This window comes from Dendrobates tinctorius, unplaced genomic scaffold (assembly GCF_039654945.1).
Source record: "Dendrobates tinctorius isolate UK_male_01 unplaced genomic scaffold, ASM3965494v1 ptg000016l, whole genome shotgun sequence".
Lineage (NCBI taxonomy): Eukaryota > Metazoa > Chordata > Amphibia > Anura > Dendrobatidae > Dendrobates > Dendrobates tinctorius.
In genome coordinates this window covers 56486954-56501636 of record NW_027361684.1, presented here as the reverse complement: position 1 = coordinate 56501636, position 14683 = coordinate 56486954, and the positions used below count along the sequence as shown (strand labels likewise).

The following is a 14683-nucleotide window of genomic DNA, read 5'->3' as shown; positions in this document are numbered from 1 at the left end:
TGTCATTTCATGATTGAACCACTAAAAAGCTTTGGGCTGTATTCACATGAGCAGTTTTTTGTGACTGTCGCAGAGGTTTTGTCTGTGATATTCAATATTGTTACAAAACTGCTCCATAAAAGTTGCTGCAGCTCTGCTGTGGATATGAAAATCCCAGCAATAAAGATGACAAAAACCACAGCAGAAACAACTTATAAATACATTCTTAAAGAAAAAAATATGTTAAATCAGGGCTAGATGTCAAAAAAGGAGAGAAAAATAACATTTTTTGGGTGTTGTCTATGTCTTAAACAATTTTAAGGAAATTTGTAAAATTATTCTGGAGTCTGTTGTATGCTCTAGATTAAACATGGCCTTCTGTCTGTGATCTGGATTAATATAATGATCTAGCTGGGGTTTTATATCTATATATTTTAGAATGTGGTCTGCTGACTATACAGTATATAATGAAGGGATATTTTTAAAAGATTCTGAAATCTTCATTATCAGAGGTACATACTTTCTATAAATTAAAGGTTTATCAACAAGTAAGAAATGTGGATGAATAAAAATAATATATTATTATATTTAATAATAAAAATCTAATATAATGAAAAAATTTAGAATATTATAACAATAAGGAAATGAAGAAGCATTAACATGCTATAAATAAAATAAATTATTTAAAAGCAGATACGATAATACAAACATACAGAAATCTGAACACAGAACTTGGCTATTTGCAGAAATCTGGTAGACAAGGCTCTGGAAGCCTAGATTCACGGGTTCCAAAGCACTGATCTTAGGACAATTGGGAGTCATAGAGGTCGGACCCCCAGCAATCAGTAATGATGACTTCATGTTTGAGATAACTCTTTATTACTGTGTAGGGAAGGTGGACTGACGGACGAACCTGTCTGTAATAGGAAGGCAAAGGGTGTAAGGCAGTGTAGGAGCAAGAGATGGAAAACGGCTGTAGATAAAGAGAACGAAGCGTAGTGTTGGGGTTTGACCATTAGAGGGCAGTGGAGAGTTGTAGGGTTGTAGGTTAGGACTGAACACCAGCCATTGGCTAAGAAAAACTGTTGAGTCATGGGGGCGGAGTTACCAGAGCAGAAGGTGATAAAAGGCAGATGGAAGGTTCTGGAAAAGTCAGCGAAGGGAGCACAGGAAACAAGAAGCACGACTGAGGAAAAAGGAAGTTCCTGAGAGGACTGACAGTTGTGCCAGTTACGGGGGGTGGCCCTGACAGGATTAGCCGCAGACAGAGACAGAAGAGGCCACAGATGGAGAGCAAAGAGAGGCCGCAGACAGAGACAGCCTGGGGTACCACTAAACCGAACGGACACAGACTGGTGAAATGCTGTGGTGGTAGGCCTAGGGCTGCCACAGTGACAGAGCCGCGAGGGACGCCATTTGTCAACGAAAGAAAGTGAAGGTACCCGGGCCTGTGTACGAAGTCAAGCAGCTACTGTGTGTAGCTGAGAGAATCGTCGAGCAGCTGCTGTGTGCGGCTGTGGAGATTGACAAGCAGCTGCTGTGTGCGGCTGTAGGGATTGTCGAGCAGCTGCTGTGTGAGGCTGCGGAAGTTGTCGAGCAGCCGCTGAGGGAGGCTGCGAAGTTTGTCATGCAGCTGTTGACTGATTAATAAAGAAGACCTGTTGGACACGATCCTGTCTCTGTCTCAAGTCTGTCTGTGGCCAGTAACGGACCACCCCCCCCCGGTCGGTTGCCCCCCACCTTACCTACAACTGGGCCCTGATCTACTGTACAGTATCTTACTATTAATGACTTGGTAAAAAGTCTCATATGGGTAAAAGAGCCCCTAAGTCACTGCAACCCCCTTACAAACTACAGTCATACGCTTGGCTAATGAACACAGATGTCTTACAGCTCTGTTTTCTGTGGATCTGCAATCAATCATCCATAGAAGTGCACTGAAAGTTACGGTGTATGTTAGAAAATTCAATTTGAAAAAAAAAGACATCATTCATCAGCTGACATAAAATCGGGTGGCCATATCATTGGTGCAACTTATGTGTCCATACAGGAGCCCAAGAAGTATGGGGACACGTTTCTTTCTCCAAAACAGTGAAGGTATGCATCATGATGAGCTGTTTAGCTGAAAAGGGCCCATATACTGTTCTTGCACAGGAGCCCTTTTCTATCAATGTCAGCCAGTGCATGTAGAGAGATGGACAGGGCTGGGGCAGCTTCTTGTGTGTCTGAGCTGGAACCATTGGGACTGTCACCATTGTTGCGGGGGGAAGAATTTTCTGACCGGAGCAGACATTTGCACCTGACTGCAGGGTGCGGGTTGGGGATAAAAGGGGCTGAGGGAAAGAGGGACTTCTAGCGGGAATACAGAGATCACGCAAGAAGAAGGTTGACTCCGTCTCCCCTGAAACACGCCTGTCAACAGGCCGACGCCGCAGCTTACCCACTTCTATACGCACAGCCTGCGTCCAGACAGAGCCGAGCTCCCGACCGACTTTCACACCAGTGAGCTCTGATCTGACAGCCCCCATCACAGTGCCTGACAGTCGTTATCAAACGGACCATGCACAACGCACTGACTACGAGGTCCCCTTTTCAGCCTCCTCTCTGAAACTTTGTGGCCTACGTGTTTTTCCACCTTCTACACCCCAAGCAATCCCGTGTACCGGGACGGGAACCCCGCATCAGGAAAAGTCAGGAACCGCCGTTTAATTCCAGAGACATTGTTTCCACATCATCCGGGATTGCTTCCGAGACTTCTCCTATCACCTATGACGACACCGTGGAGTCGCGTAACCCTGACCGGCTGGGAGCTACAGACTGATAAGTAGTGATCCATTCCTTTACCGATCATTGTTAGCGTTAGATCTACGTTGTTCATTTTTCCAACATTTGTATTATTGTGCTGTTTCCGTTCTCCTTGTGCGGAGTACTGACTGCCGATTAATCTCTGCATAAAATACCCATTAACTCTTGTTCTGCCTCCTGCTAGTCACTGCATCCCGCGTTCCTGCATTTACCTTACATGCATAAAATGTAAGGATTCTCCTTTAGATGCATGGCTCTAGGATAGAATATTTCCATTATATGGTAAATAGCTGAGTTCTGTACTTAGCTTTCTCTGGCAGTCCTATAGACAATGAATATAGTGGAGATCGATCATGAGCAAGTGTGCTCCAGTAAAGACGAGTTCTCTGTATGGAAAGGCAGTCCCAGGGGTTTGGTCCCCAGTAATCAGAAAGAACTTACCCCAATACATGAGATAAAGGATACCCTTTAACTCTTGGAATAACCCTGTAACGTAGTTACAAGGGAATGTGGCCAGCTACCCAATCCCTCGAACTAGGGGAACCCTATGCTATCCCTGTCCCGAGGATTACTCCGGATGCTGGAGACACCAGGGTCTTAATCAACACTATTTATTTAACTAACACAAAAAGGAAAATCTATTTCTAAGAATATAAATAATTTAGCACCATATGGCTGTTTCCAGTAACAGGGTTAATACAGTATATTATGAAACAGCAATACGACTAAATATAATATCTATGTAACGTTCTACACTGTTCTTATCTAGCAAATAAACGACTGTTAATGCCTTTATGTCTTAGCATTACGGGCGTCACTCTGAGTATTAGGCCCTTCCTCATCTTAGTCTCTATATACCCCTCTGTTTGTTACACTGGCCCTACTGGGGGTCACTGGTATTTCCTGATAGGCCGCAAGTCTTATATATGCGAGTTACTGGGTATACAGCGTTCTTGTCGCACTGATTGTCACCTTTCCCTGATACAGGAACAGGGTGTGGGCTGGGGCCATGTATGTCTGCATTGGAAGTAATGGCTCACAGGAATGGTCCTCTGTTACAGCCGGATCACCTTCTGAGCTTGGTTCGGATCTGATCACGGGCTTCTAGTGGCACTGCTCTCGGTCTTCTACTGGCATTGCTTATGGACTTCTACTGGTACTGCCTTTGGACAACTAATGGCACTGGTCACAGACCTCTACTGGCACTGGTCACAGACTTCTAATGGCGCTGGACACAGACTTCTACTGGCGCAGGTCACAGACTTCTATCGGCGTGGGTCACAGACTTCTAATGGTGCTGGTCACAGACTTCTACTGGCGTGGGTCACAGACTTCTACTGACGCTGGTCACACAGCTCAGACCTTCCCCCGACATCTGACCACTCTCTGACCATTCTGTGACATTGTTAGTTGTAATCCCACCTGACAGCCACACAATCTGTCCTGGTACACGTTCTGGCACCACTGCCTCTTCTCTGCCCGGCCAATCCCTTTATAATTAGTAACTGTGACACAGATGTCACCTGACCTGGTGTAATCTTTTAAACTCTTCCTCTAGGTTCCCACTAATAGGTTCCTACTACTGTAATTCTTTCTTTACTTTCACTTTCTCCTTTGACCAGCAGATGGTGGTGTTCACTTGCAATACTCAACTAGGCATCAGCTCTACTCATCTTCTCTCATCCACTTCCTTACGCACCGATGCCTCTATCCTGTGCCAGTCATTGCATTGGTTGCCCAAGTGTCCAATGTAAAGCTATCTCTCTCACCAAATAGTTCTCCAAAGTTCAGTACCACCCTACATCTCTTCCCTCTTCTATGTCTATCACCCTACCCATGCCCTTCATTCTGCTACAGACCTAAAATTAACATCCTCGATAATCCAAACCTTCATCTCCCAACTCAAAGACTTCTCAAATGCTGCGCTAATTCTCTGGAATGCATATGCCGTACAATTCAATTGATTCCCAATACCCACGGTTTAAAGAGTGCCCTAAAAATGTTTTTATTTAGACTGGAATATCGCCTCACCTCACTTATATAGCTATTCCTGTTTTGCCCTTCCAAAGTTTTTCCTCCAAATCTGGTCCCTTATAGCATATGTTTATACACTCTCCATGCACTTTATAGCCCTTTGTACCTGTACTTATACATATACTGGCAGGTGCCCAGTTCATGCAGCGTTATTTGAATACCCTATTTATTAAACTAATGGCTGGACCATACAATACCAGCACTTTTTACCATTTAGTTTTTGTGTCCCCCCTATTTCCTCATAGATTGTAAGCCTTCAAGTAGGGCCCTCACTCCTCTTGGTATCTTGAATTATGTGTTTACTCTTAAGGGTATGTTTCCACATTCAGGATTACATCAGGATTTGCTGTGGATTGGACGCTGCGTCCAGATGTTACAACATAGTGGAGGAGATTTTATGAAATTCCATCTCCACTATGAATGCAAGAACGTGGGCAACACACCTGAAATTAGGGACATGCGGCGCATCTTTTGAGACCGCAGCACGTCTAGTTATCTTGCGTAGACGCTCCGTCTACGCAAGATAAATTACACAGTCTATGGATGCGATGCTTCCCCCATATACGGCATGAGCCCACACAGCCTCCCTGTATTCACTGCATGAACCCCACACAACCTCTCTATATACACTGCATGAGCCCCACACAGCCTCCCTATACACACTGCATGAGCCCCACACAGCCTCCCTATATATACTGCATGAGCCCCTCACAGCCTCTCTATATACACTGCATGAGCCCCTCACAGCCTCTCTATATACACTGCATGAGCCCCACACAGCCTCCTTATATACACTTCATGAGCCCCACACAGCCTCCCTATACACACTGCATGAGCCCCACACAGCCTCCCCATATACACTGCATGAGCCCCTCACAGCCTCTCTATATACACTGCATGAGCACCACACAGCCTCCTTATATACAATGCATGAACCCCACACAGCCTCCCCATGTGCAGCATGTCGCCCCCATATGCAGCACCATGTGCAGCTTGTTGCCCCCATATACATCACCATGTGCAGCATGTCGCGCCCATATGCAACACCATACGCACCATGTCATCCCCATGTGCAGCACCATGATCCCCCAGTGAAGAGCACCATGTCACCCCCATGTGCAGCAGCATGTGCAGCACCATTTCACCACCATGTACAGCAGCATGTGCAGCACCATGTCACCCCCACATGTGCAGCACCATGTCACCCCATGTGCATCAGCATGTCACCCCCATGTGCACCCCATGTGCAGCAGCATGTCACCCTCATGTGCAGCACCATGTCACCCCCTTGTGCATATGTCACCCCCAAAGCCTCCCCATGCCCACCCAAACATCCCATACACATGAAAAAAAATGAACACCACATACTCACCTCGGTCCCGTTCCTGGCGCTCTCATTCTCTCCCTGCCTCCAGCGCGCTGACTCTCCGCAGTACACAGCTGACGCGATGAAATGACATCATCGCGTCAGCTGTTTCACGTGCTGATTGGTGGAGGAAGTGACCAGAGGCCCCTCATCCACCAAAGAAATCAGCGCAGATGGAGACAGCGAGCGGGCGGGCGGGCACCGTGCGGCCCGAGGACCTCTGGTTTCCAGCCCCACGGCTGTCTCAGTTCTGCGCTACAGAAATAAAAATTGTTATATTATTAACCCTTTAAGGAAGCATTACTAATATCAATAAGTATGTGGGCAATCTAATAAAATGTGAGTGATGGCTTTGGATATTGGGAACTAATAGGTCAATAATGTTCACATGTAAGAACTTGATTATTTCTTTGGAGTCTTAATTGGTCAGTGTTCTCCACTAGGAACAAACTACTCTAGATCTCATCAGAGCGCTGTTTCATAATTAAAGACTTAATGTATGGACTGGAGTCATTTTTATCCTAGTGTATTTTTCAATAATGATGAGATACTGTAACGTGTCACTTTTACATAAAGCGGTAATGATTGTTGTAAATGACTTCATGCATTGTGACCCTCTGAATTCCACACACGTGGCTTTACATTGTAAAAATAGTAGAATGATCAATTTACGAGAAATAACCTTGAGATTAAACACCACCCACACGCTCATCATGATTACTGCATATTTCACTATTTCTTTATGTTGACAAAATTCCTAGAAAAGATTTTAGTATTTAATGTATGCTTGTTATAAGACTGAAGATTATTACTTTTTGAACAATGCACAGCATGAGGTCGTGTTTTTATTAACGGGCTTCTAGTTTTCATATGAATTTCTTAAAGATTTTCCAAGACAGATCTGTGCAAGCTAAACATGTAGATTAGACTGAATTAATTTTCTCATGAAGGATTCATTGTAATTAAAATCACAAATGATTAACAATCTGGACATAAAGAATGGACAACAAATCTTGTGACGAGGCAAAAAAAAAAAATAAAAACCCTGAAAACATGCAAAGATCTATACAAAATATATCTTGAGGGTTACGTAGATGTTTATATGGGAGGATAAGTGTGGAGAAGGGCTGGTGAGACGGATAGGCCTGGGTCAGATTTTCAAAAGCAATGCGAGAGACTCGTGTGAGTCTGTCTCATCAGGACCAGAGTGTGCGGCTGCATAGAAATACATGCAGCCGCACACACCGGTCCGAGTGCCAGCGGCAATGCTGGGTATTGATGCGCGAGTTTCTCGCATTGCTCTCGCAAGCGTGACCACTGCCATAAAGTCAAAAAGCCAAGGACAGCTTCCTATATAAGACTATCAGGTGACTGATTAGTGAGATGTCACCTTGTCCTGTTTCACTGGAGACCATCGGTGGAGCCTGCCCAGGAGCCACACCAGATAAAACTTTATCCCCTTCACCCCAAGGCGCTTTTCCATTATTTTCATTTTCACTTTTTCCTCTCCCTTCTTCCAAGAGCCATAACTTTTTTCCACTTCCTAGCCACATAGTTGTATGATGGCTTGTTTATTGCGGGATGAGTTGTACTGGAAAACAGAAAAAAAATTCCAAATGCACTGAAAATGAGGAAAAAGTGCAATTTCTTAATTTTTTTTCGTTTTTTTTTTTTTTTTGGGGGGGGGGAGGTGGTATTTACCATGTTCACTTATGATTCTCCAGGTCAGTACAATTATGCAGAAGCCAAACATATTTACCATATGTACTCGAGTATAAGCTGACCCGAGTATAAGTGTGGCGCCCCTGAGGGTTCAGTCGCCACAGAGGTACTGCACCTCCTCCTGAGGTGTGGTACCCCACCATTCAGGTAAGGTGGAGGCACCTGACCACGCTCCAACACCTGCATCCCACACAACATAGTAGTGTAGCAAAACACCCTTTGGTGGCTCCCTGCTTGGAACATGAAGCGTGCTGGGAGGCGGGTGGAGTTTAGTCTGCACTAAAAGAGCGGGAAGAGTGTAGGATTTAGTCAGTTTGTCACAGAAGTCTGACGAGGTCAGTCTGTGAAAGAAGATCCCCTGAGTGGGAAGGAAGTGCTGCAGCCGACCTCAGTGACCTGGGTCCGTTGGCACAGGAAAGGAACATTGATAGAAAGCCTGACTCTCCATAAGAAGGAAAGGATTAGTACGGAACATGAGGAGGAGAAGAGAACTAAGGATTAGGGTTAGAGGAGAACCTTCCCAAGTTCTAAGCGCAAGGCCGGGGTCCAGTACCCGAGGTTGTATGGTTACTAATGGTCCTGCAGCAGACACCGGAGGAATAGAAGTTGTCACCACTTTATTCCCACACAAGACTTGGGGGCACAACAGCAACAATAGTGAGCCGGGACTTGGTAGCAAGGAGTCCCCGAAGCAGGCTACAGCTGTCTGCCATACAAGTAGAGTTCATAGGAACATCTGACAGGAGGAACTCCAGTGTAACTCAGTACTGTGAGTACTTCACTAAAGGCGCTAAGAGGGAGACGTTCAGAAAAGGCACATATGTTGGTGGAGTGTTGGAAAGGAGTACTTCATCTTGCCTGGAAGTTGTCTGAGCTCCTGACCCGGAGGACACGGCACGGACATGGGCTCTTGTACCACAGCAGACTGTGAGTAAAGCTTTGGAACTACATGCCCTGGTGTCCTCCACTTATTCCTGCGTCAACCTGCCCGGCACTGCTACCTCCCCTGCACCCGACACTACACCATCTACGTGTCACTTCACCTACTCTGCCCTGGGACTACAGCCCTGCCTGTGGAGGGCTATAACATCATTGCTGCACCACACCATCTGTCCCAGAGGATCAGCCTGCAGCGTCGGCTTAACATCTTCATTGCCGAACACCACAGGAGGTGTCACAACTCATTCACTCTAATCATCGAAAGCACACTGAACTTTCCCCCTTTTACAATGGGCGCTCAGTGCCACGGGCCAGTTCCCAGCTGCCGTGACAACTCCCATTGAAGCTCATTGGGCCCGGTACCGAGTACCCCACAGCCCTGGGAGGGTGACCAATAAGCTGAGGCCCCTAATTTTGCCAAAAAAACTGGGAAAACTTATTGACTTGCTGTGATACAAATGGGATATGCATGAGTGAGAGACTGGTATAGATAGGCATCCAGTCAATAAGATAGTGATTGCAGTACATTGAAACATCCATTTGGATACTATGGATTGTGATCGGAATCTGAACTTTTTCTGCCATGAGGAGAGCACACACTCAGGAATGTGAAAAAACAACCACCTGCCCAGGCATTGTTGTGGGAGTCGAAAGGGAGGAATGTGAGAACCAAACCAACTGAGATAAAGGAGGAATGTGAAAAAAAACAAGTTACTGTGCATGACAGCGCGTGATCAAGGTGAAACCTGATTCACTGCGCATGTCAGTGCGTGATCATTCCAATTAATATTATAAAAAGTACTGACCTCCTCAGCGGGTAGGGACTTTCCAGACAATTAAAGTGGACGCACTTAGTCTGTGATGCTTACCGAGGAGAACCCCTTCCCGCTGATCGAGGTCCCCCGATGCGAAGGGTGATGCTACAATAACTCGGTAATTATTATTGATGCTGAAATCTTTCATGTCATAACTGTCATTCTTAAATCTTGAGACTATTCATGTGCTATGTAAGACAAAATGATTGCTTGCTAAAATAAAAGATTGTCAATAATCTTTGCCTGGTTGGGATGCCAGTGAGCGCTACGTAAGTTAAGGTAAATAACCTAATTTGGGAGAAAATTTAGCAAGACATAAATTGGCGTAGTCGGCAGGATCTTTGAATTTATATATACATATATATATGTATATGTATATTGCATATAGATATACGGATTTGGAAAAAAAAACAAAAAACCCATAATTGTTATTACTATCATTGTTGAAGATGTTTAGAAAAAAAGGAAAGTCTAAAGTGACTCATATGGAGATCCCCGGCTGGACCGAGGCTCCATATAATATAATAGCACATGAGTTGGCTCATTGTGGCTTGGCAGAACCATGGAAGGATAAGCTCAAGGGTTGTGAACCTACCGATGTTGTTTCTGTACTCGGTAGTGTCCCTGCGAAGTCAGGTGATGTTGTGGCTTTAGGACGGCATATGTGGATTTGTTTTCCCTGCAAAGGCAGGTGATGCAGATAACCCCTCGATGTTGTTTAGTTACTCGAGGTTTTCCCTGCAAAGGCAGGTGATGCAGTCAGGGGTGTCCCCGCCAAGGCGGGTGATGTGGTGTCGCTTGGGCGATGAACTTGGATTCTGCTCAGTGCATATCGCGCGATGCATGAGCGGAATCAACAAATGCAGAGGAAGTGCTCTCAATTGGAACAAGAAGTTGCAGAGCTAGGAGGGCAGAAAGTGGTGCTGGATTGCAATACCCGTCTGCTCAAAGATAAGTTGGAACATTACCAGAGTGTAGCAGAGAAAGCTGCTATCATAGTTGCTCAAAATAAATATCGCAAGAGAAGAGGAAAAATTAATAAAGAAAAAAGGTATTCCCACAAAATTCAGAGGTCCAAAAATTAAAATTGCTGGACTAGGAGGACAGGTAATCACCGGAGTACAAACACAAGTTACTTTGAAAATAGGAAACTTACCGATAAGAAATTACCGTGTTTTAGTAGTACCCATTCCAGAATATATATTGGGAAATGATGTTTTAAAAAGGAATGACTTTAAATTTATCGGCTGGAAAATTCTCCTTTGGAGTAAAAAGGGCAGAAATACAAATGAGACCTGTAACGGTAGGAAAAGTAAAAATGCCCCCTGTACATATCCCTCCTGCTACTAAAATTGTGGCAATGAAACAATATCGAATTCCAGGAGGACATAAGGAGATAGGGGAAACAGTGAAAGAACTAGTAGAGGCAGGGGTAATGCGCCCTACCACTACTGCATGGAATAATCCTGTATGGCCAGTAAAAAAGAGCGATGGCTCCTGGCGCATGACTGTGGATTATAGGGAGCTAAACAAACATACTCCCCCCTTGACTGCGGCTGTGCCGGACACTATCACCATTGTAGAAAATATTCAAACCCATGAAGGGACGTGGTATGCAGTGATAGACTTGGCTAATGCCTTCTTCACCATACCAATAGAAGAAAAGGCACAAGATCAATTTGCCTTTACCTGGCTGGGTAGACAATATACCTTTACCCGGTTACCACAAGGATGGTTACACAGTCCCACCATCTGTCACCGGACGGTGGCAGAACATTTGGATGAGTTAAAACTACCATCAGATATGCAATTTTCTCATTATATTGATGATATAATGATTCAAGGAACATCAGAAGAGGCTGTAAGAGAACAGCTTGCCATTCTATTGGCCCATATGAAACAAAAAGGCTGGGAAATCAATGAGGCAAAAATTCAAGGACCGTCACAGACGGTTAAATTTTTAGGCATACAATGGAACAAAGGGCATCGGGAAATTCTCCCGAAGGCTCGACAGAAGATACTTAATTTCCCAGTCCGAAAAACGAAGCAAGAAACACAATCCTACATTGGTTTGTTTGGATTTTGGAGGCAACATATTCCCCACTTGGGACTTATGTTGGCCCCTTTGTACAAAGTTACTCGTAAAAAATATGAATTTCATTGGGGTGAAGAACAACAAACCGCCTTTGAAATGGTAAAAGAAGCAATACAACAGGCTGTAGATTTATGGCCAATGACTAATGGGCCAGTGGAATTACATGTCACTGTTCAGCATATGTATGCTAACTGGTCCCTTTGGCAAAAACAAGGGGGGAAAAGAGTTCCCCTTGGATTTTGGAATAGGAAATTGCCAGATGCGGGAGAAAAATATACCCCATTTGAACAACAATTGTTAGCCTGTTATTGGGCTTTGGTTGAAACAGAACAGTTGACATTAGGACATGAAGTCCTACTCAGACCGTTGATACCAATCATGCAATGGGTCTTGTCTAATCCGAAAACCAACAGAGTGGGCCATGCCCAGGAACAAAGTATTATCAAATGGAAGTGGTATGTCTCTGAAAGAGCGAAAAAAGGGGAAGGCGGGACCGCCACCCTCCATGAGAAAGTTGCAGAAATTGGGGATGACATAGTCAACCCACTTGAAAAAGCATCTATGATGGAGGAATCCCCTGTAAAATGGGGAAAAACCTATGAGGATCTAACTGCAGACCAGCAAGAGCATGCTTGGTTTACTGATGGTTCAGCTAGGTATGTAGGAGGGAAGAGACTATGGAAAAGTGTTGCTTATAATCCAAAGTTGGAAAAGCATCTCCAAATGGAAGGAGAGGGAAAAAGTAGTCAATATGCTGAACTATATGCTGTTTTCCTAGCAATAGCTTTTGAAAAAGGGAGACAATGTCATGTTTTCACTGACTCATGGTCAGTGGCAAATGGTTTAGCAACATGGATGATGGGATGGAAAAAGCATAATTGGATGATTCATGGTAAAGAAATTTGGGGTAGGGAAGTGTGGCAATATTTGGAGGAAATGGTGCAAGAGACACCTACCACTGTCTTTCATGTTGATGCTCATATGCCAATTGACTCACTTGAACATTTGTTTAACTCTGAAGCAGATAAAGCAGCTGCTATTCGACAAAATACTACTGAGATTGATGCTGGAGAAAAAGAAGCATGGCTGCAAGGTACAGCCGTTTGGGCTCATCAGAAAAGGGGACATCTTGGAGAAAAAGCCACTTACAGGTGGGCCCAGGAGAGAGGTGTGCCTCTGACACTTGACATAATAAAACAAACTATACAACATTGCCCAATATGTCAACATTCACAAAAACGAGAGGTACCACACACCGTAATGGGACACATAGGCAGAGGCCAGTTACCTGCTCAGATATGGCAAATGGATTTCATCGGCCCTTTGTCAGAGAGTAGGGGGTGTAAGTATGTCTGTACTGCGGTAGATACATATTCAGGACTGATGGTGGGCTTTCCGTGTAAAGCAGCCACCCAATGGAGCACAGAGCGGACCTTAGAGATAATAACACAGTATTATGGGGTCCCCTTACAAATTCAAACTGATAATGGATCTCATTTCACTGGGGATGCCATTAAGAAATATGCTCAGGACAACAATATACAATGGGTATATCATATACCTTACTATCCACAAGCAGCAGGTTTGGTGGAAAGAATGAATGGATTATTAAAATCCACATTGAGAAAACTTAATCAATCTGATACACAGTATGGACAATGGAGAGACAATTTGAGTGAGGCTTTACAGATAATTAACAACAGGCCTATCACAAACTCTATGACTCCTCTCATGAGGATGCTTACACTCAATCTCACCATACATGAGGCAAACCTGGTAAAGTCCGTCGTATGGTGGAAAACTGATCAAGAAGCACGAATACCGGAACGAGCAACTCCACATTCAGCAGGTTTGGATTTGAGTGCATTGGAAACTGTTGTGATCCCACAGGGGAAAGTAAAACCAATAGCTACAGGATTGGGGTGTCAGATTCCAAAGGACCACTATGGACAGATAGCCACTAGGTCTAGTTTGGCATTAAAGGGGGCCATGGTGGTGGGAGGAGTCATAGATGCAGATTATCAAGGAGAAATCAAAGTATTAATGATAAATTTGGGGAATGAGCCTCTAATTTTGGAAAAAGGACAGCGTATTGCGCAAATGCTTTTGATTCCAATAAATTTGTCAGATGTGCAAGAGGGAACAGCCCCTTCAGAATTAACGATCCGAGGCTCAAAAGGTTTTGGCTCTTCTAACATCACTAATGTGGGAGCCAAAATCTGGGTTCAAAATACCCAAGGACCGCCTTCAGAGGCTGAAGTGTTAGCAGTAGGCAAAGACCATACCCTGTTAATTATGAGGCCAGGAGTGGAAAAATGGGAATATATCCCACAAGAAAAATGTTATTTGAGAGAATAATGTTGATTATTGATTTTATAGATTCCAAATCTTCAAATATGGTTAAGTGGAATCCTTGGGCTCGCGTGTTTGGACAGCATCGGTGCCTGGACTCCTGGAATCTGTCTGACTACAAAATTCAGGAAGGAGTACGTTCCGAGGCCAGGAGATTGGAAGGAATACAACCGAACCACCCTGAATGAAAATGCCGGATGTGGAGGTTGGGGAAAACTCACCACTCAAGTGATTTTTGACGTTAATCTCACCATAACTGCAAAATATCCCCGACCATGGTATTATAATGGGACTAAGTCTACTATATACTTAGCTGATAGTAATGACACTTTGAATATTCAAGCTGAAGATCATATTATTTGTTGGACGACTGAACAATTAACCTTTGATCAGTCGATATAGGAGAATTATAGTTCAAAAGGGGAGAATAAAACTGAGTTCACTTTTACTTTAAACAAAACTATGATTATATTTTCAAAACCAGGGGAAGAGTCTTGAGGAGATCATTTGCATATTCCCAGTGCCTTCTGGGATAAGTGAAGAGTCTCCGCGAGCTCAACGATCACTGGGTTTTGG

General features: G+C 44.3%; 1 protein-coding gene across 1 annotated transcript; it reads left to right on the top strand.

Annotated features, from left to right (window-relative positions):
- Positions 1-10835: 10835 nt before the first annotated feature.
- LOC141080579 (uncharacterized) lies at positions 10836-14466 on the top strand. Its single transcript, XM_073565888.1, has one exon. It carries the CDS (start codon positions 10889-10891, stop codon positions 14111-14113), a length of 3225 nt encoding a protein of 1074 aa, XP_073421989.1. The 5' UTR covers positions 10836-10888; the 3' UTR covers positions 14114-14466.
- Positions 14467-14683: the final 217 nt, after the last annotated feature.

Excerpts from the sequence above, each read along its gene's own strand:
- LOC141080579 (XM_073565888.1), top strand. The coding sequence starts at position 10,889 with ATGACTTTAAATTTATCGGCTGGAAAATTCTCCTTTGGAGTAAAAAGG.